The sequence below is a fragment of the Pyxicephalus adspersus genome, chromosome 5 (genome assembly GCF_032062135.1).
Source record: "Pyxicephalus adspersus chromosome 5, UCB_Pads_2.0, whole genome shotgun sequence".
NCBI classification, from domain to species: Eukaryota; Metazoa; Chordata; class Amphibia; order Anura; family Pyxicephalidae; genus Pyxicephalus; species Pyxicephalus adspersus.
Genome location: NC_092862.1, coordinates 19,390,064 through 19,417,385, shown reverse-complemented (window position 1 = coordinate 19,417,385; position 27,322 = coordinate 19,390,064). Strand labels below are relative to the sequence as shown.

The 27,322-nt window shown below is 36.2% G+C and overlaps 1 protein-coding gene across 3 annotated transcripts in view; it reads left to right on the top strand.

Moving 5' to 3' along the window:
• The first annotated feature begins 15,318 nt into the window (after positions 1-15,318).
• ZFPM2 (zinc finger protein, FOG family member 2) overlaps positions 15,319-27,322 on the top strand; it is a 257,195-nt gene continuing 245,191 nt past the window's right edge. For 2 of the 3 annotated variants that reach the window (XM_072410744.1, XM_072410745.1), the window contains exon 1: positions 15,319-15,664. In XM_072410744.1, coding sequence (XP_072266845.1) covers positions 15,625-15,664 — 40 coding nt within the window. In that variant the 5' untranslated portion in view covers positions 15,319-15,624. The remainder of the gene's footprint in view (positions 15,665-27,322) is intronic. The other variant, XM_072410743.1, reaches the window with a different exon arrangement.

Genomic DNA, 27,322 nt, shown 5'->3' with positions numbered 1-27,322 from the left:
ACCCTTACAAAGATCTTTGGTGTCACTTAAACTGACCTGAGAGGTACAAACTGCCTATTGCTCAAGGAACCCCTAGCAACAGCTGGAGAAACCCTAGGATTCCACTGAACCCTGGTTGAGAAACGCTGCTCTAGACTATTAGAAAAAAGGAAAGGTTAGAATCTCAGCCAGGATCTGAAGTATTGGAGCACCCAGCAAAAGAATCAAGAGAACTTAGAGTTGAGAAGGCAGAAGGATATTAATCAGAAGGACTCACCAATGAAAACTGACCCACCGTCAGCCACTTGATGCCTAATCATGCACCAAGTGGCCGCCCTCAGCATGGACAATTGCTCACTGCCTGACTCACCCTACAGATAATTTTAATTAATTTTAATGCTATGTTAAGCCTTCTAACTAGACATCTTCAAGTTAAATATGTGTCCATATATTCAAGAAAGAAATACATCTTTTTTTCCTGTCTCTAATGTGCTTCATAAAAAGGAAATTCGTTTTGTAGTCAAATATACTTTTTAGCCTTTGGTTCACATATATAAATACTAAGGAACATTATAACATTAAGGAACATATAATTTGGGACACCAGTGCTGTAATCCTCCAGTAGTACATGGCCATGCACTAAACATGTACTATGACATTGCTCTGAATTAAAGAGGATGTTCATATGGTGCCTTTGCAAACTATATGTCGCCAAAAAAGGTCCAAACTACTTTGAAACTAGTGTACCCATGTAAATAAAAGGTGCAAAGATGGTGGGAAACCTCACTAATAATGCTGCACTAGAGTCTGAAAGGACAGGTATCACTGGGAACCTGTGAGGACCACTTGAGAGCCATGGGGGTCAAGATGGTGGAGAAACTTCCCTTCGAATATTAGAGTTCCACCTGCTAGGTTTTGAATTGTAGGACCTGGCTGTAGGATCTGGGTGTTATGTCTTTCATATGTCACCTCCCAGTCTCTTTAGTTTTCCATGAGCTAAAAGGTGAAATCTCTAATCTAATGCTAAATATTTAGGCTCTGAAGATGCAATGCATTGATTGCCTTTTTCCACCCCATCCTTCCTACTGAAATAATGGGGAACTATTCCTCCCACTGACACCAATGATGGGGCACTGTTACTCCCTCTAATACCAACAATATGACTCTACTTCTACCAGTGACATCAACAATAGGGGAATAATCCTCCTTTCCCTGACCACAGGTGCTATCTATATATATATATATATATATATATATATATATATATATATGTTAGCATTCAGAAAAATTAAATCATTTAATTTACAGATATGTGTTGGCGATGTTCATCCAGGTACGATGTTACATATTTGGTGTGGGATGCACGATAATACATACTTTTTACCTTAATACTACACTTTTTACCTGTAACACAGTCAGTTATACCGAGACACTGGCTATCCTCTACCCCACCGTCTCTGTATGAATGGTTTCAGGAATTAGAATATATACAATGCATGGAAGAGATGGTGAATGATGAGGAATATCAAAAGTAAAAGTACCTAGAAATCTGGACCACCAGGAAAATATTTATACAACAGTCTCGATTTCAAGAACTTATGAGATAATGTATGTAATTAAAATTTAACATGTGGACTGCTGTTTGGGATGTAGAGTGGCTATTTCCATCCCCCCCCCCCCTTTTTTAATCTTTTTACCCCTTTCCATTTTTTTTTTAAAGTATGTGAAATATGGATTTAAAAAATGTATAATATACGTAAAAAGTGGAAGACCTCATTGTAAGAAATGTACAAGGGTTCAATGGTAATTATAAGAGAAAGAGGTCAACAAATAGAAATAATATAATTAGAAAGACTATACATTGTTGATATGCATCTATACTAATAAAGCTTGATGTACTTGTTTTTGTCATGCTTGTTTCGTTCTTTGTTTTTTTTTTTTTGTTTGTTTTTTTTGTTCTTTGATGTATATAAATACTTGAAAATTCGAATAAATATAAATTGAAAACAAAAATATATCACTACAAACAGATGGGGTTGGAAAATGGGGTAGGTACAAGAGATAGCCCAGTCTATAACTACTATATGTTCTTTTACAAGGTAAGGAAAAACATTTTATAAATAGGTGACAATATTATCATTATTATAATTATTAATAATATTAAACAGGATTTATATAGCACCAACATAATAGGCAGTGCTATACAATAAATAGGGGCTGCAAATGACAGACAAGTACAGACAGTGACACAGGAGGAGGAAAGGACCCTGCACTGAAGAACTTACAATCTAGTAGACATATATGATACTTGTGTGAATGTTTTCCTTATGTCATAGGAATCTATCCCAGTATGTGATTGGTGGCAAGAGGCAAGTGGAGGAGCTTAAGCTGGATATTAATAGGGATATTAAGCTGCAAGAGAAGGGAAGATGTTCGCCTTCTGAGGAATATGTATGGGGTTGGCTCTGCAATGACCAAATAAATTTGTATTAGGCAGGTTTTGGGGAACATTGTGCTCGGCCAGCAGCATATGGAAGATGGGAGAAATGGTGAAACAATCTGGGTGTTATTCTTATGTGAAGAGTAAAGATAGAGGCCCTGATTTATGAAAGCTCTCCAAGGCTGGAGAGAATACACTTTCAGAAGTGATGCTGGGTGGTCCAGAAAACATGGAATGGATTTTTTAAAATCATTTGCTATTTGCTATTGAATCCTGGACCAGATCCATTCCAGGTTTGCTGGATCACCCAGCTTCACTGATGAAAGTGTATTCTCTCCACAATGTCGCAATGTCATTGGCCTGTGATAAGGATCCAGCTGGTATTTTGCCAATGACTGATGGTAACCTACAAGTGTAGGATTTTATCTCTTTTTTTCTGATTGATCAAACTCACAAAACCCAACTGTAAGTAGCATCACCTCTTCTATGACCTTTGGACTTGGTTCCTTGGTGCTCAATTTGTACAGCCTGAACTCATTTAGTATATGAACCCCAATGGAGTTTATATATTATGGGTTTTTAGACTAGGTTTGGTTCGGTTTGTGAATTTGGGGAAAATCACTTTGGAAAGAATATTCAATCATGTACAGGAAATGTAAAACAAAAAACATGATTTTCACTTGAACATAATTGGATAATTAAAGTCAACAGAGCTCTTTGCTAAGGTAAGTAAATAATCCCTGGCAGAGTGAGAATTCGCTTTGCTAAATGAGCAATCCCGGTGTGCTTTATCTGTGAACCAACCTGTTATGGCTGGAGTTGTCCTTTAAGTGCATATATAGGACAACAACATGCTCAGCCTCTGCAAAAATGATATAAACCTATAGTTTAGAGAACAATTTGTGACTTTGCCTAGGCTGAGATGATGTCATCAGTCTTCTACAGGTAGAAATATGCATTTTCTAAGTCTCTTCTTCCACATTGATACGAGTGCAAATCTGTAATTTTGCAGTAACTTAAAGATCAGAGGGTGCAGCCCTGGCTGATTATTATCATTAAACAGGATTTATATAGCGCCAACATATTATGCAGCGCTGTACATTAAATAGGGGTTGCAAATGACAGACAGATGCAGAGAGTGAGAGACTGTGATCTATTATTATTATTACTATTATTAATAAAAAGAATTTATATAGCGCCAACATATTAGGCAGTGCTGTACATTAAATAGGAATCAATTTGACAGTGGCCAGCATTGTGCTGCTCAGTGCCACCCCTATTCATTCTCTAACGAGCTGCCGCAGGTAGGGTCTACTTCTAGCATATCCCCTCTGCCACGAGGAAGCTGTAAGCACACCACAACCTGATTGCCAGTCTGTGGCTGTTAGACATCTGTGGACAACCAACAACCACACTGGCATAAAAACGTTCATGACTGTATCACCTCTGAGTAGCACTTTAGTCAAAAAAGTAGATGGTGACTTTTGGTCTACTTAACCCACTTACCCTTTAAGTAAATTTCCATTTTAAACACCAATATACTTTGCAGTTATTTTCTCCCAACAAACAAACCTAGACTGACCACATTTTTATTCTATACTCGTTCGTTGAACTTTCAAGACCATCTGTTAAAAAAAATGACATGCATTTGATATCAGTTTTTTTTCTCTAGTTTGGTGAAGCTACCAGAAATAGTCATATTAAAAATTCCTGATGTGTACAATTGTTTTTCAGCAATTATTGTAGGTTCATTAAAATTCTATGTAGTATCTCTCTAATTAAGACATGCTCGGTAGCAATGTTCAGTCCTTCCTGTGATGAAATGAGACAAATGCTTTCTATAGTTCATTGCCGTTAAAAAGGCGTTTCGCGAGAACAACGTTTTAAACACTTCTGCTGTGCCTTTAGATGGCCCATTTGTGTTTAGCAACAACAGAACTTATTAAAGTATTTAAGAATTTAAAGTGCCATTGCCAACGGGAATCTCGATTTGAGGCATGGATGTCTTGCCATAAAGCATTTTTATGTCCCATAACTTAGCTATTTATTACATAATCTGCAAATTCTGTCATCTGGAATTCCACAAATGCTGAAAGCACAATATTAATTACCATTGCCATCTGTGCAAAACAATGGCAAAAACAATATTTTAGTCCAGAGACTTCAATCACATCAGTTATCATTGGCATTCTGCTCTGTGTTTGTAGATTGACTTGACTATGCTTTACCAGTGCACAATTCATTTGCAGACAAACAGTCATTCACCATGCCGTCGAAAAATACGGATTGTTTAAAATAAAAAATAACGGGAAGAAATAGATACATTTGTGAAAACTGGGTTTCTTAAAAAAATCACAATCAGGTCATTGACAAACATATTCAAGGAAAAATGTAAATGACTACCAAATCATACGGCCATGATCAAAGAAAAGCCTGTAGCATAATGTTTCCTATTAAAGCGGACATACTCGAATGGGGAGCGTTAACTATATATTAGCCATGGCCAGGGAAACTTCAATGAGCCATGGAGTGAAATACATTTTTGAGGGCTTCATTATGACAATTGAGAAGCACAACTACCTTTTCCTGAAAAGACATGACACTTTGATATATAATATTAAAGGAATAAATACAACTTACAACATTTTATCCAAGAGAATTGGACCAAAGTAACTGCAAAATATTGTTTATCTGCTGGAAAAGAGCTAAAATCTAAAAAGATTAAACAAGATTTTGTTGTGTTGCACCCTGATCATAGGAAATCATATGGCCATCAAATACAATCACTTAAAATATATTTTTTTTCATTATCAACATTCAGTACCCCAAAATGACAAAGTGAAAACATAATTTTAGACAATTTAGTTAATTTATTTAAAAAAAAAAAATGAAAGTTTCACATTTATAAAGTATTCAGACCCTTTATTTCGTAGCATCTTTGAAGTTGAAGCACCTTTAGCAGCAAATACAGTCTTTTTGGGTGGGATGCAACAAGCTTTGAACACCTGGACAGAGGGTTTTTTGCTATTTTTCCTTGCAAATCATCTCAAGCTTTGTCAGGTTGGATAGGGGCTGTCAGTAGACAGCCATTTTCAGGTTTCTCAAGCGTATTCAATAAGGGTCAAGCCACGTCTCTGGATAGGCAACTCTAGTACACACACACACGAACACACACAGTATACTCTTTTAGTGAATTCCTAGAAATTACACAATAATTTATGTAATTAAAAGTTTATTCCTATTTTTAGCATCAACAAAGAAAATGTTGCAGTTTTACATGCTAGGCTTGCCATTGTGAAAACTAGTTGTATACTTCCTCTTGAGTGCCTCCATTTTTGACAACTTGTAGCCACCTTTAGACACAAGCTTCTCTTCTCAATCTCTTCCCTGACCTCGCTGCAAGCCTCGCGGATTCGTTCCTTAACCTCATTGGCGGTTCATTTCTGTCCGGATTAAAATGTATAAAAGCTGTACATTGTTTTTCCTAAAAATGTATTTTACATTGTAGGCCTGTAATTCTTAGGCATATCTCACCGAAATATGTCCAATATTTAATAAATGTAAAAAAATGTAATAATAAACTTCAAAACACAAAAATCTGTTAACACAAGGGTGCATAAATAAATCAAAAATACTGAAACCTGTAATATAACTGTACAGTAGCATAAATAATATACGAGGGGTGCTAAGAAGTTCCTGACATCAGAAATGTCCTCAAAACGTTGCCCCTTCAGGTGTTTCTTCAAATTCAGGAACAGGTAATAGGGGGCCAGGGGCCAGGTCCGATGAGTAAGGGGGATGGTGGACTAATTGGAAACCCAGGGTGTTTAATTTGACAGCCACAATGTTGAACGTGTGCCCAGGTGCATTGTCCTGCACAAGAAGGATCCCTTTGGTCAACTTTCCACGGCGTTTCATCTTAATTGCCTTCTTCAGCTTGTCCAGGAGGTTAGCATGATACTGTCAAGTGATACTAGAGCCCTAGGTAGGTAGTCCACCAACAGAATATCGTCTTTGTCCCAGCAAATGGCGCCATGATTTTTTTGTCCGATTTCTGAGTTCGGAACTTCTTCAGCCGCGGGGACTCGCTGTGGCGCTATTCCTTTGACTGTTCCTTGGTTTCAGGATCATAGATGTGGAGCCAGGTTTCATCCTCAGTCACTAACCTAGCCAAAAATTCCTGTGCAGCTTCAAAATGGGCCAAAACAGCTTTGGATGCTTCAACTCGTTCCTTCCTTGATCACTCTTCAAACATTTCAGCACCAACTTCGCTGAAAGCCTGCGCACGTCTAGGATAGTGGGGATATTAAACCCAACACTCTCCCGTGGGATGTCAAGTATCTGGGCTATCTTTTTGGTGGATATTCGCCGGTCCTCAATAATCAGCTCATGGACAGATCGCAGGTTGCCGGGCCAGTTGAGGTTGGGGGGCTCCCACTGCGGGGCTCATCTTCAACTGTGAAATGCCCAGTCTTGAAACGAGATATCCAGGTTTTGACAGTGCTAAAAGAAGGACACTTCTCCCCCTCTGCCATCACAGCTTCCCACTAAAAGAAAAAATAGTTTTAAGAATCGCAAAGACCTGATATTGGCACACATAGTTACATATTAAGATATTAGGCTGCCATATGCCCCCACACTCATTTTTCTATTTCATCTGGAAGGGGGCAAAGCCAGAAACTTCTCAGAACCCCCATATATATATATATATATATATATATATATATATATATATATATATAAAAAAGTGATTACTTTGTATTGGATTTAAAACAGTTATTTTGTATTGAATCCAAGACAAAATAATTTGAATTTCCCACACGCACCGTCGTTACCAGGAACTCCCGGGGAACGCCAGCGCACTCGTTGGGGGACATGTCAGAGGAAGAGGACACGGCCAGAGGATGGGCACAGACAGGTGGAACACTGAAAGACCCCGATAAGACCAGGTAAGTCGTTATTTTTTATGTTTTTAGCTACCCCGAGTGTGGCTCAGGGTTCTTGCTTTCAGCAGGTTTTTTTTACCCCAAGCCACACTCTGGAATACTGCTCAGTGCCCCCATGTGTCAGGAGGTTAAGCTGTGACAGGATACGGGGCTTAGTGGCATACACCTTGAAGTTTCTGAACAACCTGAAGTCAGTAAGGGTAGAGCTTTATCACTCTCAGAAGCATCAGCTGAAGCAAGCTTTTTTTGATACTGAATTCCAGTGCAGCCCTCCAGATGGACTTTCCCTGGCATTGCAAGAACACCTGCTCCAGGAAGTCAGTGTTTTCATCAGTTGTGGTAGTAACTTGCCATGGATAGCATAAATTGTGTTATGTGCTGAAGCAGTGTGACTCAAGCTTGTGCTGAACTGCAGTCGGGGACTTAAAAACGTCTTGCCAAGCAGAATTTTGCAACACTGCTCCAATGTTAATTGGCGAGCCATGGTTAAGGGAATGATACGCTTACAAAAATTGCAAAGCCTAATTTGTCATATGATGATGGCCTTAAGTCTCTCTGAATGATACCCAGAACGAAATAGAAAAAAGGAAGTTTGTAGTGCCTTTTGGGTCACCTTGTATATATAAGCCCTATAAAGTGGCATTAGGACTAAGGTGGCATGAAGTGTAAGGGAGCAACGGCACTACAAGCCCATCAGGGGTGCTGCATACAAATATGTTAACATTAAGCATGCTGATAGGAGAAGAAAGAAGAGTAAGTGGGAAGATCACCTCATTAACCTCCAGCTGCTCACTGCCTAGTCAAAAGACCAGAGTCTTCATTTCAAGTTTGAACACCATGGGAAGAAATAGATAACATGTATTTCTAAAAGTCACAGAAATAGAATATGTCATTTAAGTGTGTTAAAGAAGGGATGAATATAGATAAGTGGCCATTATAGTAATCATCATTAATCTGTTACAAAAGAGAAATATATAGGAGGGATTAAGTGAAAGAGGAGGGAAGAAGAAAATGAAAAGGGTGCGGATGGAAACATTGTCAAGTACAAGAAGGTTGTATGGTGTATGGTAGATCATAAACTCTTTCCTCCCTCACCCTTTTTTATCATTTTTTGGATTGTTTATTCTCTTGTTTCAGTGGTTAATTGTATGAAGTTGTATTTTAAATATGTTTTGTAATGAAAGTATATACTTTTAATAGATGTTTTTTTCTCCTGATGAATCAATTCATGTGAAACGTGTCGAGGAACATCTTTTTTCCAAATGTAATTATTGTATTATGATGGTCATGTATGATTTAGTGCTTTTATATAATTAAATAAAATGTGAATGTGTGAATTTTTAAAAGAATTATACCGAGAAAGTCACATTTTCTACTTTTAAACATGTTTATGTATATGAGGGATATAGTACATAGGACCTAATGATATGTAATTGTGATTTAATAAAAGTAAAGTTACAAAAAGAAATTAAAGACAAGAGTCAGAGAAAGGGTAATCAGTGTAAGTAGCAAAGCCAAGAATTTCTTTTTTAGGGCTATTAGACAAACTAACCTCAAAAAAGGCATAACTGGCTAAGAACTGCCACTGGGAACATGTACTAAATATAATTTAAAAAAAAACACTGTTCAGCAGGGAGAGGGGATTTTTATGCATTTCAGCATCTTACAGCAGCATTGAAAAAATATAAATACTTTAAATAACATGTTTGGGGTGCCTTAAAGCTCTACATTAGTGGTAATCTTCCTCTAGAAGAAGCGCTCGGACAAAGGAGGATTCCAGGGTGGCACGATTTCCAATCGAGGAAAGGTCCAGTGTGATCTAGGGATTGGCAGGATTAAAGATAAATGTGATTTTTTTATTTTTCAATTTAGTTCCGCTTTATACTTTGGCCTCCTGTCTTTCTTTGTGTTTCCCCACCTCCTTTCCTTTTTCTTTCTTGGGTAAGTGTTATGTTAAGTTATGCATATTATGTTAGAGGTATACTAGAATTCATCACCTAGCTTTTTTTTCTATTGATTATTTGCTATTGTTTCCTTTTCCGTTTTACTTTGTTACCTTAAATGCAATGTCCCGTATGTAATTCTTTTGAAAACTCAGTAAAATATTTGTAAAAAAAAAAAAGTGTTTAAAAATATAATTTTATTAGGTACAAATGGTAAAACCAATCTTTGGGAAAACCACTGGCACAAAACCCCTTGTTTTTACTTTTTTTTCCTATCTGTAAGGGCGACATTCTTCCCACTGGCATTCTTCCCAATGACCACTAAGCCAGTTTACTATATAGCAATTACAGCTGGGATTCCCTGAAGACCTGAAAGTTAATTTAGCTCGCCCAGTTTGAAAGGGTCAAGAAACACTGCTCCAACCCCACATATTATCTTGTCTTCTGCTTACTTCCAGCAGTGTCCTTCTTGGTTGTCCACCTCACTGCTAATGTTGTATGGCTGTCTAGAGTTGGGGTCTTTTAGGAATTAAGAAGAAGAGTCTTAATCGGTGATGCATCTGCACTATCGGATCAGTTGTCCCTTGAAGGGGGTGCTTAAGGGCTTTAGATGACTTTATCATACAAGGTAAGGTAATTTATAAATGGGTGGGTTGAAAGTAGATATTTTTTGCTTACAGAGAGGCTTTAAAAGAACAATATTATTTATCATGCCTTCATGCCCCATGGGGCCACCATCTTCTTTTCTTCTTCTGCCCAACAACGCCACCTTGATTGGGTGTGCCAGGGAGTCATAAAACCCATGCAGGCCTGCAAGAGTTCATCCATCCCCTGCAAATGCAGGATAAAATTGGATTGACAGTTTTTCTGGCAACCATAGTTGACGTTCAGCTGGCGCTTTTTCACATATTACCAGTGCGATCAGGCAGATAAGATATGTTATTGCACAAGATATCGCCTGATATTGCCTTTCTGCAATGGCACCTGCACCACTTTTAGGTTTGTAAAGTGGGACTTTAGTTCCACTTAAAGGGCAAGGATTTATGGTTGAGCTATTTGATTATCTTGTGATGTCTTCAAACAGGCAAATACAATTAGATAGACTGAGCAGGTTTAATACCACTACTTATACCCTTTTACTGCTGCAGGGGTAAATCGCAGAAAAAGTGTCAACCTAAAGGGGTAGTTTAGGCACTTATTTACCCTATGATTCAATATTTACTCCTTCAAAAAATTAATAGATAAAAAGCCCCACCCTTGTCTATTGATTTGTTAAAAAATGAAGTGTACCTGCCAGGTCTAAAATCTTTTAAAATGGTTACAGCATAATAAACTGAAGAGAGAAAAGGAAAGAGAGTTGCTTTTCCCATTCTTGTATGGAAACCCGACACGTTCCGTCTAAAAGGCTTCTTCAGGGGATTTTGAAACTGAGGTTAACATCAACCTCAGTCTCAAAATCCCCTGAAGAAGACTTTTAGGGGAAACGCGTTGGGTATCAAGACAAAACTGGGAAAAGCAACTTTTTGTGACCAGGTGTGATATTGGTAACATGGGTCAAACAACCATCAACTAGCTTAGAAGGACTATGTCTTGTTGAGGAACCAGCACAGCAATTCTATATGTATTAGAGTTATTATATTTTGAAAATAAAATATGTTTGCATTTATAATAATTTTGCCTAAAAAAGCCTATCTTTCCTTTTCGCTCTTCAATGTATTATTTTATTTTAGACTAGGCTCTGTAATGATATGAAGTATGTCCCTCCTATTGGTCTATTACATTTTACTTATCATGGTTACATTTTACTTATCATAGTTATCCCCTAAAATGTAATTTTGGGTGAGAGGACTGCTGGCTCCCTTACATAAAGTAATAATAATTGTGGTGTTTTTTATCGATATAAAAGTAATAATTCTCTTTCCCCATCACCACTTTCAGGGATTGTGGATCAGCAGTGATAATAATAGATGGGTAATCCTGCAGCCTCCATAGACTGTCTTTTTCTCAAATCCCAGGAGGCTGACCATGTATGAGAGTGGGAAGCGCATCATCACTTGGAATTCCACAACAGGTACCTCCACAAGTCATAATATAACATTATTAGTGATAGGTCACTTTAATGCCTGTGGCTACAATTGATGCTCCATTCAGATTGTCCACATTTGTTGCCACCTTGTTGTAGCTCGGGCTACAAATGTAACACCCACATCTATCATACACAAGGCAAGGAAGTATGGGACAAGAAGATGACTTGGCAGCCACTCTGCTGCCCTCTAGTGTTCAGCCAAAAACAGTGAAAACAACCAGCAACCTCTACACAGATTAGGACTGATATATGAAAGCTCTCCAAGACTGGGGAAGAATAATGTCATGGGAGAACAGAACCTGGATGATCCAGTAAACCTTCTATCAGTTGGCAAATATTTTTAATCCTGGACCAGATTCATTCCAGGTTTTCTGGATCACTCAGGTTCTCCCATGATAATCTATCTAGAGAGCTTTAATAAATCAGACCCATTAACTGCTAACATTAAACAAAGAACACTTTTAAAATATATATTCCTCAGACATGACTGTGTATTTGTTGCTCTTTTTAAATTCAAATGACAGTAAATGTATTTTAATGAAACGGTGCAGCAAAAGAGTACCTGGTGGTTTTAAGATGAAGGCTAAAACATAGAAGGGTGGCTAAAACATATATGGTGGCCGCAGAGGGGTCATATTATTCACATTTTTTGGAATGTATCATTTAGGGCTCTATTTATAAAACAGGCAATCAGACATTCCCTCAAACATTCCCTCGTGGGAATCTTTAAGATACATGTGTTTCAATGGCATTCATTGATTCAGATCCGGGAATGTTTGTCAGATTCCCTGTTTTAGAGCCCTTAAAATTGCATTTTCTAATTGTACCTAATATTCATTGCACAGATGGGGGCAGAGAGGCCAATGAGGAATACATGGAGAAGACTTGCTGCAGGTTTTCTATAACGGGCTGGACAGGCGCCATCGTGCCCGGTGGACGGCACAAAGGAGGGTGTTACAGTAGTCTAGACAGGAAATGATAAGAGCGTGCACAAGTATTTTATGTGTATCAGATATGGAGTTCCATTTAAAGTGAAGATATCAGGCAGCTGTAAAACTTTTATAGAAGTAACCAAGAAAACTCAAACTGCAGGAAACCTGCACATATTTGGTGTTAGATCCACTGAGCTCGTACACTATTATAACAGTGAGGACGGAGAGTCTGATAGGAGGAGAAGTGTGATATGAATTTAAAAAACATTCCTTTATTTTTAATACAACATATGGCAAGAAAATGTTCTATATGTTGTCATTGGAAGATTCCCCCCTTACTTTCATCCACGTGACCCCAGGATAAGGAAGTAAGAGAATGTGGGGTCACCAGGAAATGCAGCAATATAATAGTCACATGGCTCTAACCTTTTTCTTTTGTTGCTGTCTTTGTTACTATTGGAGAGTTTTATTACTTCCTGACCCCCCTAACCTTTTATTACTTCCTCAACTAAACCTAACAAATCTTCTAACCTCACCCCATTCTATCCCAATGCCTGATGGCATTGCTACGTCATTCTTCTTCTGGGGTGACTTTGCCAATTTCTAGATTTCTCTGCTTTGTTTGTCACCCTGTTACTTTTGCCTTGTGTAAACACAATGCTGATTATGCAGGTATGTTCTGCTGTCGTCACCATCAGAAATGTGGACAGAAAGCGGCAGCAGCATGCAGATACAATAAAAGGGGGGAAAAATGTAATGCAAAACTGCAACCCCAGTTCCTGCACATGTTCCTTGCTCGCTGTTCTTGCAACTCCAGTTTAGGGTAAATGTTATATGTCAGTGCTGCTGATTCCCTGCAGCCTTTTTGCAGGCACTCCCAGTCTACCCATAGTCGCTCCATTGATATCTGCATGGCATTTCTCAGGAATAGATTTCTGTTTGTTGAACCAGTCACTAGTAGCCCTCAAAAGATGTGGGATAGATGATTGGTGGAATTTTGAAATGAAACACAATAATCCACTCTTTTTTTCTTTATACAGAGTGTGTGTATTGTAATGTTTTATGGTAATTTTGTTGTTAGGATTGTGCTTTTTGCCTTATTTTGTGATTGAATGTTAATTAAATACTGTTCTTTTTTATTGTACTCTATGCATTTTTTTTCTTTCTATGAATAATAAAAAAAATGAGCATGATGCAGCACTGTTTCTGCACAAGATCAGGTTTATTTGAAGCTCATTGCGCCCTCAAAAACCAAACACTTTTACCCCCCCATTCCATTGCATTCTGTCAAAAGTGAAATTATGACAAACTCCTAATTCAAAACTCTCTGTTCTCCTGATGCTTAGTGACAATACACAGTACAAGACAAGCGTTGTCATCCTATACCAGGAAGTGCCTGGAGAATGACCTGTATAGCAGGTATTCATTTTATGGGAATAACACAGAGGGGGTAATTATATGGCGATCCATCACATTGATTGCCCCATTCATAAAATGGTAATCAGCATTATTGATCACGAATAAACTGACCATCATACTATTTACCTGCATCCCTACTATTGCTGGTGTTTTTATACATTGCAGATAGACCTGATTGCCACTTTGATAGTAGAGAAATAGTGCAGAACAATGGTGCAATGAGCTTCGGATAAACCTGTTCTTGTGCACAATGATTTTTTTTCCCAACTCCCAATTGCCAATTTTATCTCCATCAAAAGTAGCTTCTGCACCCACAATGAAAGTGACTGTCCAATATGGTGATCAAAGGCAAATTAAGTTATCGATGGTCACTGTTATGAAAATACAGCACGGACCAAATCTGAGAACCCTTTTGGCATTATAAATGCAGCAATCAAAACTAAAAAGCAAAGCTTTTATCAGCTCTTCTTACTCCACAATCACCACTTGTTTATCAGCTATTCCCAATGGCCTGCTATTGATGGCGTGCCAATCAGACCTTCAATATTATTAATAAACAGGAGCGCCAACATATTACGCAGCGCTGTACATTAAATAGGGTTGCAAATGACAGACAGATACAGACAGTGACACAGGAGGATAGCAAGGAAATATTGCAGAGCAATAGTGATATTTTTCACTTTTACTATCACCATTTTTTAAAAGTAATGCCTGTGTCTGCAATTATAGTAAGAAGACCGTGAACATTACTTCTAAATATTCTACTAGATTCTAAGCTGTTCGGGGTAGGGTCCTCTCCTTCTGTGTCAGCTGCCCCAACTCTCTGGAGTGGTCTTCCTCGTCCTTTTCGGCTTGCTCCTACTTTCTGCTCATTTAGAGCACACAAAACTCATTTTTTCAAACTTGCCTACCCATCTTCTTATGTCTTTTGAAACTATCACTACTTCCCACCATTACCTATTGTGTGTCCTAGATTGTAAGCTCTTCTGGGCAGGGTCCTCTCCTCCTCCTGTGTCACTGTCGGTATCAGTCATTTGCAACCTCTATTTAATGTACAGCGCTGCATAATATGTTGGGGCTATATAAATCCTGTTTAATAATATTATTGGTGAATAAAGTAATCGGAATTACACTGCGTACCAAACCGATCACCCGTTAAAAAATTACCAATCAGAATTAAATCCTTTCTCATGTCTTCTTTCTCCATCAGTGGCCACCTCCATCCTGATTTGGGTTCAGTAATGAGAACAGTGCTGAAAGTTTTTCAGCTCAGGTGATGAAGAAGAAGGAAGAGAACAATGATGTGTTCACCATTCAGCTTTTTGCACAGAAGGAACACACAGGGTGCTTCTCCTCTCAGCCACATGCAGTGCTAGTTAGAGGCTACTGTCTTGACACATTCTTTTTATGACAGTTTGTAAAGGGCTTTCCCTCCCTGCTCATTCCTTATCTGCTTCCCTCCTACTGGAAAAGTGGCTTTTTTTTTTTTTTTTTCTACGTTCCTCCTTTAATATCCTTCTCATTCAGCAATAAGAAAGAGAGAGTGGATGTGAGCACTGACTGGGCTGAAGCTGAAGCAGCAGCATCACCATCATCCTCCCTGGGACTGTAGGAGAGAACCCCCCACTTCCCCTCCCTCCCACCTCTGTGTCTCCCCTTCTCTGTGCTCTCATCTCCTCCTCTCTCTCTGCACTCTCATCCCTGCTACCCTCCCACCTCTCTCTCTCTGTCCCTCTTGTCTCTTCTCCAGTCCCTCTACTTGCTCTTCTCCCCTCTTCTTCTTCTCCATCTGGGCATCACATCATCTCAAGACATCGATCGCCTCTTCTATGAGACAAACCAATTGATCTGCCAGGTACCTGGACCAAGTACAGTCAGCATGTCCCGAAGGAAACAGAGCAAACCAAGGCAAATCAAACGTGAGTGCCCTGATGTGTATGTCATGTAGTGCCAGGCAGAGAGGGTGAAGTTGTGTGGGCACAGCAGACTGGCACCAACTATTTCACATGGTGCTGGGTGCTTCCTGGACACTTTGCTGGGAAATATCCCAGACTGAATGCATGGAATAACTTCTTGATACATTGTTTCTTTTTTCATGATTACAAATAGAGGTTAATATTTTTTTTCCTTTGTTTTCTTTGTGTTATTTTGATTATATCATTAAATATTTAGGAATGGTATTTAGTAAATATGTCACAATGGGATTATGATAAGCGTGTGTTTCTACTTTCGGCAGTTGGGTATCCCTGGAAATCCTAAAATTGTAGGGTTCCCTGGTATTTTTTTAGTTTGTCCCTGGAAATTTGATTTTTGTTTGCAGTGTGATGATTTTATAGCTATTGACTTTTAATGAGTTCCAGGAAATTTTGAGAGTTTTCAAAAAGTGATTTTTTAAAATTTTATTCTAATTATTTAAAAAAATCGATATTAATACATAGAGACCAGAGGGGCATTTAACAGGATATGGAATGACTTAGCTCGCCGCTGTCTTAGAAGATGGCAAGTAGTTTAGGTTCACTACTTCAGCAGCAAAGTGTCCCTGAAAAAGATTTCAAAATGTTGTCACCTTTGCAGATAGGACGGTGCTCATTCTGCGTAGGCATCATCAGTCTCTATCTGCCTGATTAGGACTCTTGAGCTGTCAGCTGGGGAGGCCAGTGGATGAGGTCACTCACATTGTAAATGATGGACTTGGATCTATGCAGACCAGCTCCAAGCAGGATTTGTAGTCCATGGCCTGACTTGTATTCCCTCCCTGTCTCCAATGCATACAGATGTCCTCCTTGACACAACTTTACCCAAGTTCATTAACCAGGTCCAATGTTTATATTAGGGCTTCATTGTTTTTGGGTGGGCCAGTTTCACAGTTTTCCTTTAAATTGTGCGCAAAATAGTTCTAATGCTTATTTTATCGCCTAGTACTTTTCTTGTACTTTTTTGGTGTTTGTATGTGGGTGCTCTTGGCTCATAAAGCAAAGTAGAGCAATGACTTAATCCATTAATAGGGCATCACTTTTGTAAAGTTTTGTGTGATCAATTTTACTTTTTCATTTTTTTTCTTTCTTTCTTTTCATTCTTACCCTTTTTCTCCTTCTTTCTTTCCTTCTTTCCTTCTTTCTTTCTTTCTAACCTACGAAACCTTTCTGCATTAATTAATTAGCTACAGTTCTCATGACCGTAGCTGCATCTTCATCACTAAACACTTGCTTCCAAGTAATCCTCATGTCACCCCACTGAGCTGCTTCATAGCATTTTCCTATTGATTTTTCTTTGCTCTAATTGCACTGGTATAGCTAATTTGCGATGACTTTTATGGACTCTCTAAAACACTTATTTAAGTAATATCCATCTTACAACTCTGTACTCCATGTAATTATAAAATGTATTCGTTTTCTGTTCAGTTTCGCCTCTTTAGCCGTTACAGTTTCTGCTCTTTAATTTTTGAGGCTATTTATATTTTAATACGAAATTTTTAAAAAGCAAGTTCGTCCTATTGTATATATGTTGTTATTGTCCTTCTTGTGTGCCAACATTTTGTATGCTGATATAAACTTTGTTCATGTGCTTTGTTTTGTCTTTTTTTTATTGTTTATACTTATTTCTTTTTGTGTGTATTGCCTGTACCTTGTGAATAACTGTGCCATTTCACTGTGAAGGCTGACAAATAGATTATGTTATTAACATTAACATTGCTCAGTGAAATGCAGACCAGCTGATTGGCCTTATATCAATTAACTCAATTAAATGTGTTCTTTGTAGTTTGGTTATTCATTCAATGATCAGATATAAAATTGTTGTTACTGTTCATTGGTATATATATATATATATATATATATATATATATATATATATATAGTATTTTAAGTTTTTATTAGTCTTTTTTATGTCTATACCTGGCATTGTTGATTTGATAAGGTTGATGGCATTAGTTACACGATATCGCATGTTGATAATTCAGAAAGCATTATTGATCAGCAATGTGACATCCATGCTTATGTGTAACATGTTTTATTTAATCACCTCCGTGTTTCATCTCATATACAGTGTGTGTTGGCATTTAATGAGCATGGGTGTCAGAAACGGGTCGTCTAATATGTAATAGGGATACAGTATATGTGCTGTTCGTTATATTTCCTTAGTAAAGGTTTATTTGGTGAGTCCAATATTGTAACTGTACACAGAAAAGTATACTACAGGGGCCTATGTAACCATTGCAAGTTTTACAAGGCCTAAGGGACGGAACATCGTCTCAGCTCTGCAGCTGCAGTGTGTCTTTATACAAAATGTACAATGACAGTGTTATGTCATATGCTGCATGAAGTGTTTATTTGTATGTTTTTGAAGGCACTTGTGTATTTTGAAATTTACATATTTTTATGTTTTTGTTGTGATATAAATATATATATATATATATATATATATATATATATTACACACCTATGCCTCAGCTTGTCCACACTTTACAATAAAAGTGATAATATGGTGCCCTTTGAGTACATTTTTTATATATATTTACAGCAATAGCAGTTTGTCTTGGTTAGACACCTATGCTAACCTAAAAAAGCAAAGGCCCTTTGCAACACAGCATCCATACCCACCTTGTACCAATCAGGCTGTGCAGGTTCAGTAATAAGGATACTACCATTAAGCAAGCAGCAAAACAAAAGTCAGTTTCTTTTGCCAGGAAAACTCCGGAGACTTTTTTTAAAGGACAAAAAGGTTGTTGGAAAAAAAGTTTTTTTTATTCTTTTTCCTCCCTGCATTCTTGTCTGTGCTATCTAAAATTGTGATTTATGCAGTATTTTAATATTTTGCTTATTCTTTCCCCTTGGGTGCTCTCTGGGCAGCGATAAAAAGGCGAAGCTGAAAGAGCACCATTAATTTGCTCTGATGACTGGCCAGATAAGGGGAGATAATGGGAAAGATAAGCTGGGAAGATATACCATCAGAAACCCGATTATTACCATTAAAATTCCAGTCCAGCAATCTGCACAAGGCTGATAATTCCTTCTCCGTTTCCACCACTTTGGATGATAAGGCAAAAAAAAAGTCACTCAGTGCTCCTTGATTAGACTGCCTGGATATCCTGATAATGCCGTGATAAATTATGTATTTGGCCCCCACGTTTTGTAACAAAAATTCCTATTTTATTATATATTTTTCTCTCCTCTTCTATATTTTTATTTTATTGCAAGTCTCAGCTAAGTGATCTCCTCCCAGGCCAGAAAACAAAACCTCTCTCTCGTGAGCTATTATTGTAATATGTGATTGATAAAAAGCAGCGATAGGAAATGAGGTGTTTTGTGTAGGGGGAGCCATATCAATGCTATCAGACCATCTCGCTGCACCAGCTGCTTGCTGTTGTTGTTTTTTAGCCTTATCACCCCCTGCCAATATACCAATAAATTGCTCAGGTTGTCCTTCGTCCTGTAATTTAACTGTAAAATTTATGACACCATTTTTCTTTAGATATATTTTGGTAACATGTTGGGTCATTTGGGACTGCGTTTCTATACCTTGGCTTTAAACTCCTAGTAGGTCGGTCATTCAACACTTATCAAGGCGTAATAGAGGTCCCAGAAAAGTGGGAGGAGTTTGGAATCATAGTTTGGTTTGTTTGCAAACAGATTGCCAGGGCCATGTGTTCCAGCATTGCAAAGCTTTAAAATAAACATATGATGCAAGAAAAAAAAGGAAGGGATTTTACTAAAGATTTGTTTTCCAATTCCTGTAATATAAAACACGTCCTACAAAACAGTAGTAGAAAAATCACATATGATAAAAAATAATAATTTATTAATATTCAATAATAATTATTATAATATTATATAAAATATAATATTCGTGCTAAAAAACCTTGATTATTTTTTTCATGATTTGTGAATTTCGCTGAGCATTGTTTGGTTTTCACTTGGCACCATTATTGCTCTTTATACAGCAGTGTAATTTGAGAGCAGTGTAACTGATTCATCATCAGGCATATTACTGTACAGTATAAAGACTTAACTTGCTTTGGCTTTTCCTGGTTTGCACTTGTTTTATTTTTAAATTACTTTAATCCACTGTTTTTGAGTATGAAAAATGCTTTAAAAAATATTTAATATTTAAAAAAAATATATACTTTTTAATTATTATATTTTTTATATATAATAAAAATAATAAAACAATATTATTCTATGAATGATATGAAAATTAATTTACTATTAAATTACATCTATGCAGAATTAGTACAATTGCCGTAGGTATGTGCTGCAGTAGGCGATAAACAGTATGCACATTTGTAAAATCATTTGACAACCATGTACATTTATATTTTTTAAATAGTGGGATTTTTGTGGCTTGTTTATTTTTTATAACTTTTTTTTTTTAACCTAAAGAACTGAATTTTTTACCCTTAGAAAATGTAGCCATTGTTTTTAAAAGAGCTAGGGTGGCAAACACCTGCGATCCTGCAAATTAAATCATGTCTCTGGATGGTATAGACACAGACTAGCCAACTGTACAACTGCACAATTTGATTTTGAAATAAGGTTGGACCCTTTACAACTATTACGATAATTGAATGTGTTGAATAGATGCCACGTTGAAAAAAAAGGCTTTGTCTGTGTAAGGAAACATGTAAATCTGCCTTTTTCATGGGAAATGTGTCCTCTGTTTTTTCACGATTACCAGACCTAATTCTATTGTCGAATATTATAGTCTATAATATATTCATGGCTGTAAATTCCATTACAATTTTATGGCGTATATAGGTTTCATGGCCATGACTGAAATCTTGTAAACCATGTAACCTGAAATTAATTGAGAGAAGAAGGTGAAAAGTAAAGTCCAGCAGATGTTGTTACACTTAATTAATATGATATATTTGTCCACTGCTGTATGAGGCCGCACAGTACAGGGATCCGTGTTAACAACGTGACCATTTGCCATCCCAAAGTTGGAGGTCTGCCTGCCTTTGGGGCTTATCAAAGTCACTGGTATGTTATCGACAGCTTCCTCTTCATTATTTAATTATCCTGTTTATAACAATTTACCTAAAACAATGAGTAATTCACATTTGAATATTATAGATTGGAAATAAAAATCTGATCATTGAGTTTATTTGTTATAATTTTTAAAATATGTTGGAATAATTAGGAAATCGATCTGTCACTACACATTCATCAACTGAACTGTGCATATCAACTGTGAATTATCTGTAAAAGGTAGATGATTTAAAAAAAGAATTTATTGAACGAACAAAAAGCAACAATAACATAACACCCCAGCATATAATAAAATCCCTGAAAATACTTTCAGACCAGCATAGTTTAAATGCAGTTTTTTTTAGAAATTGTAAGGTTTAAATTAGGATATATAAGAAATATGGATGAAAATTAGCAAAAATGACAATTTGCCAAAAATATGATTATTTTATTTTTGTTGTCTGTTTTGTATTTATTTATTCTGTATGTCTTTAATTATTCTTGCAGTGGGTGATTCTTATGTATAGAGTGATTTTCTTTTTAATATGGATTGCTGTTTTATTGTTAAGTAACATGTTAAAATATGTGATGTGGTACATGCTGGACAAAGCTAATAAACTTTAGGAGCTTGACATATTTTTTTAAAGTATTAATTAGCTGTATGATCAAGTATATGGTAATAGGAGAAGTATATCTCTTGGAAATATCACTGTCAGGCTTTAAAAGAAGATAATTACAGAAATTGCAAGGTTTGATAGGCTTAGGCTACAAGAACATCTTTTTTAGGTGCTGATGATAACCTAGAAGTAGGAATACATTTTCCAAAAACATTTATGAATTAAAGAAGTTGTTACTGTTATTGTTGTGTATGTTTTTATGCGTTCTTACTTTACTTTGAATTTTCGGCCATCCAAGCCATTGAGTAGAAGATGGTATGAAATTGAATAATGTTATTTTTATGAATTTCTTTTTGCCTTTGTGATTGGCAATCCTTGAAGAACCACTCGTTTTTTGCTAAATTTAACCTGCCTAACTCTAAAATTCTTAACATCCTTTAACAGTGTATTAGCATAAAGATAACACATTTGTTTATTGTCTTTCGGAATCAGCTGTTAGTATCTCTGCCACAGGTAACAATTGACTTTTCAGGCTTTAAGTTAATAGCCTTGTCTCTTGCTTGTATGGATCAATATTAGTATTAATTAATCACCGTTATCAGCTCTAAGATCTGGTTCTATTTGTTGTTACATCAGCAAAATATCAATACAGAAAGTGGACTCTGGGATTGTCATGGCAACTTCATCTCTTGGGTCAAAGAAAGTTTATCTTATCTGTTCATGGAGAGTGGCAAACTGTTTAGGGATCTAGTTTGAACTCTAACTGCATTGATTTAGTTTTTGTTTGCAAATAGAAACTGAATTCCAATCACAAGGGATAGGGAAGATTTAAATATTCATGCCCGGAAGCTTTTCCGCAAGGCGGTGACTTTATTTCCGTCAAAATGTGATTTCAGAATGACTGAAGGGTAGAAGAAGGTTTAGGAGATTTGATTGCCGAGTTCAATGTTGTAATAACGTTTATACTACCCTGAGAAATGATCAGCTGTCAATGTTTCTTTTTTTTTTCTTTCTAACTTTTATGAGCTTTTCTTTTAACGAAAGAGTCAATGGTTGCATTTCCAAACTTTTTTTTGTGGCTGAAAATCTATTTTTTAATTATAAAGTAGCATAGAGTATAGAATAACTAATAGCTATTCTATTAATTTTTAAAAAATCTGGATATATATATATATATATAGTACAGACTATATTTAATTTTTTAATGCAGATTTCCAATGTGGTAGAAAATTCTACAAACATTTCTGAAATTTTTTATGTTTTTTTGTCTGAACACAAGATGCTACCTTTCTAGACTTATAAACAAAAAGACTAATGTTGAAAAGTACGGCGATGATAATAATATTGGTGATTTTTAATTGAATATAGTACCAATGTGCACTTAGAAAATGTTGTTTGCAGTTGTTTTCATGTTTTACCCAAACCTAAAGAACTGTATATAAATATATATAACTAATAATATATATTATATATATATATATATATATATATATATATATATATATATATATATATATATATATATATATATATATATATATATTATAAAAGGAAAAAATATGTAAATAATAATATATTAATGCTTTTAGTTTGCTTCTAATTTGCTTGTCATGGTATTTCTTTAAATCCTACATTTTCTATGTTTCAGTCTAAGAAGGGCCAACTATTTTGAACTCTCAGGCTTTTAGGATATTTTGGGCTTTAGAATTTTGGATAGTTTTCAAGCACGCTGTTCAGCCATTACTCTGAACATAGGACAATGCAAAGAGCTGCTTCGAAGATGTTATAGTAATATTCACATATTCACGTGAATGCAGTTAAATCTGGCAGTTATGCCAAAATTACAGTCTGTTCCACTGTGTGAAGCATACAGTATGTAGATTACACGGCTTTAAATTTTACAAACAGTGCATGGAATGCTGTGACAATAAGTAAGATGATGATGAATATAATAAGAGTAATAGGGCCAGCATCGTAGCCAATTCTTTTCAAATAAAAATAAAAATATTTATTATGTTGTTTATGGAAAAGTAATATGCTTGGTTTTTCTGTCGATGGACTAAGGTTTCTCTTTCAAAGTGAAAGTTTAATATAACCTAATTTACAGATGTTTAAATCATTATTTGATTTTTTGTTTTAAACTTGGCAGCATTTTATTTTCATGCGTACTCATTTACAAGTACAGTTAAAGTAACTATTATGATATCCTCCAGATCCCTATTAGACAGTTGAGGTGAGAGAGACCCAATGGACCAGACCTACTTTCTTCCTTTACAACAATATTACATACATTTATTTTTGTTAGTAATGTGACTATTAGTATTATATATAGTTAGATTAGGATAGATTAGGTATAGATTAGGATGGGATTGACCAATAGTATGTCCTTTTGTGAAAGAGTTTGTTCTTCCAGGTTTTAGCATGCTTACCATTGGAAAGAGAGCAGTTCAGTTGAGCTTGGTTGTAATTGGAAATAATTCCTGCTCTTGTTACAAATAAAACTCTATTAAAAGATCAAAACAAAAAAAACTTCAAAAATAGAAAATATTTTGGGAATTTTAATTTTTTTTAAAGGTAAACCTTGAAAATTCCCCAACAAGTTTATATCAGGTAAATTCTTTAAAATATAATTGGATAAGGAATAACTATCTAGCAGAATATAATCTGTATGTTTTATTACTGAAAGTTATGGTTGGGTAGACTAGGACTGAAATTGAGATCTTGGCTAAATGTACTATGTGTTCCATGGGTGTTACGGTGGAAGGCATATGTTTGGGACATTGAAGCTTGGAATGAATTTGAACAGGGGCTTGGTTTTTGTGCCACCTCTTTAAAGCGAGTTTGAATTTTTATCTACTGTTTATACTCCAAAGTTTATACTCCAAACCTTGCCTAAGGATGTTGTTACGTTGATAGATGCCCTTGTTGGATGGACCAGAAATTACTGGTTATTTGGAATTAGCGAACACTGGTCCCAAAATGTTTTGGGACAATAGGGGATGAGCCAAGTTGGATTTATCCAGTTCAGTAACTACCATTTCTTTTTCAATAGGATTGATGCTAGCTGTTATTATTTTTTTGTAAATCTGTCATAAAGTAAAATGCTAGCAATATCTTTCTTTTTGTTTTTATCAGATATAGTAGGAAAGGGTTAGAATAAATGTCTGGATTTTAATGCTGTTTGAGCAGTAGGAATGAGGTGCACTGGATTTGTAGATGCTATTAAAGTCCTAACGGGTTCTTCGACATTCATTGGCTACTCCTTGGAACATAACATAACATAATAAACTGTATTCCGGTTCTAGTAGTAATATACCAGAAGTTGCAAAGAAAACCAAAGAAATATTTTCTGTACAAAAAAAGTTTATTTATTTTTGTTTGTATTCATCACATTATTGCTCTGTCCATTTGATCCCAGTCTGATTTTTTATTGTTGCCTTTGACCCTGTTTCTGATGTGACAGCAGAAAAAAACACCCATGGGATCCTCTATGAGCTTTTTACTATTGATATGAAGTTATCGGGGTGATTTTACCCTGACAGTTGTCACTAAAACAAAAAATGAGGTCAAATATCTCTATAAGGAATGTAGACAACAATAAAGAAAAATCACAAGGGTTCCTCATTCTGTACATAAAAAGCTTTAATTTACGTTACACTTCAAAATTTAAAATGTGGTTGGAAATTATAGTGCAGACTGCTGATTGCCCATTCTCTTAATCACATTGCATGCCACTGCTGTCAATAAGTTCACATGGGGAAAATAGGTCAAACTCAAACCAAATGTAAATTTATTGTTTTATATCATATTTAATGTTGTGGTATGGGGGCATCTACATGCATTTCCTAGTAATATTTGTGTAAGCTGACAACCTTTTGCCAGCTGATGTGCTCCATGTTTGAGATTGTAAAGAAAATAAATAGTAGAATGTACCCAAAGACTGTTGGCACAAATACAATTATTTTTACAGTGTTATTTTTACTTCCTATGAGTGGGTACAACAAAACAGTGGAGGACATAAAATCTGTGCAGTCATAAAGTTTGGCAAAAGGCCACATTTGCTCTCCAGGTTCCAGGTATTTTCTGGAGCCAACAAGATGTACCCTAGATAGGATATTGTTACCTAATATTCTTTTATTATAGGGTAATTCATATTATGTATGTAGTAGATATTAAGAACAATAATTTAAATACTAGTTGGTCATTGGTTTACCAACAACTGTTTCTCATTTTTAGAAATGCTTTTGCTTATCAGGCCATCACGTTTTTGGGGTGCTTGAGACACCAGGAGCTTTCTAAAAGTTTTTTTTGCTTGTTTATAAAAAACTATTAATATACTATTACATTTTAAAGGCTGTCACATAAACAGCAATGCCTGTTTCCAATGACTAAATATATTCTGCCTCATTTTATTATGGCATGTTTCATAAAAAATACTTCTATGTACAATATATTTGCATACTTATTATGTTCATTAGCTAATTTGCTTACTAATGTTAGGGCAGGAAAAAGCACTTGAAATAAAAAGTTCATATGCAAGGTGTTTCCCAGAGAAACCAATGTGGGAGCTAACATTTTAGAATTCCTACATTTATAGATTTCATTAAAATAGTAAGTGGTGATCCTGCTTGAATGGCCTTGTTCACATTTTTTCATGAGACAGACAAGAAGTGTTTGAAAACTTCTGATTTACTGCAAACGTCTTATACCACCTGCCACCACTTATCATTGAAATTCTCTCATTTGTTTGTTGATAAGTGGCATGGGGTAACAATAGATTAGTGGCTGGAAGATGTCACTCCACCCTTTCCACCTATACTTCCAAATGAACAAGTCCTAAACGGTCTAAAAATTCTCATCTATGAGACTTACAAATTTCATTTAGGATTCACCCATTTTTCTAATTCAGTTCAGCTGCAAACATGTGAATCCTGAATTAAAAGTATTTTGCAGCCAATTTGTGAACATGTTGTAGGAATAGATTTTAGTCCAAATTTGCCTGTAAGAGATAAAACGATAAGATTTACATCTATATTGTGAGTTTAGACCAGATTAGCACTTTTTAAAATAATGTTAAGCTACTTTTGTGGCTCTCTTGGTAACTGTATACTCCAGTAAACACAGAACAATTATATCCTGTATACATATTATATCTAGTATATATGTCTAATCTTAGATGTGTTATGTTTCCCTAGTGTTCAGTGCATGGTAGATGACAATTGCCAGAATATTGCCACTGGCAGCTTACCAGAGATCTTGTAATGATAGTTCGGAATTTTTGTGTGATAAGCTTCGCTGATGTACTAGGGGTTATCTATAATTTTGAGAATGTGTTGTTGTAATAGGCTTGCCTGCATGAGCTGTTCATAATGTAATACATTAATGCTTGAAAATGACAACATAAGAAGCCATACATACAAGTTATGTTTGGGGATCAAGTACTTTTGCATTTTTAAGGCTGCTTTTATTTAAAATGTTCTAATCAGTGAAAGATGTTTAAACTGCTTTTTGGCTTCTAAGGACTGGTCCTCTTGACTGATTAGTGAACTAAGTGCTTGCAATAAATTCCATAGTACTTGGAGGTTACTTGTGTTTGAGTAGCATCTCGTCTAGTTGTACTTAGAAGTAATGACTAGAAGAGAAGGGCAATCCTTTGTTTCTTTGATTTGTGACATAAAAAACCCAGGTTAGGTGGACTGTAAGTGAAAATGTAGCAATAGTTAAAGAGAAACTACACTCACTAAAACACACAAAAAACACACACTTCAATCCTTCAATTCCGCAGGGCAGTCTGATCACTTCGGGGGTGTCCGGCATTGGGTACCGGCGCTCCAGGCGCTGCCATCTTCGTCTTCTCTTACGGGTTCTTCATCCTACGTCACCCGACCCAGGCACGAGATCGGGTGACGTAAGATGAAAAAAAAATTTGACGATTCTCACTGAGCATGCGTGAGATCAGCAAATTTTTTTTCTTTCAGCAAAAAGGCTCCTTTTG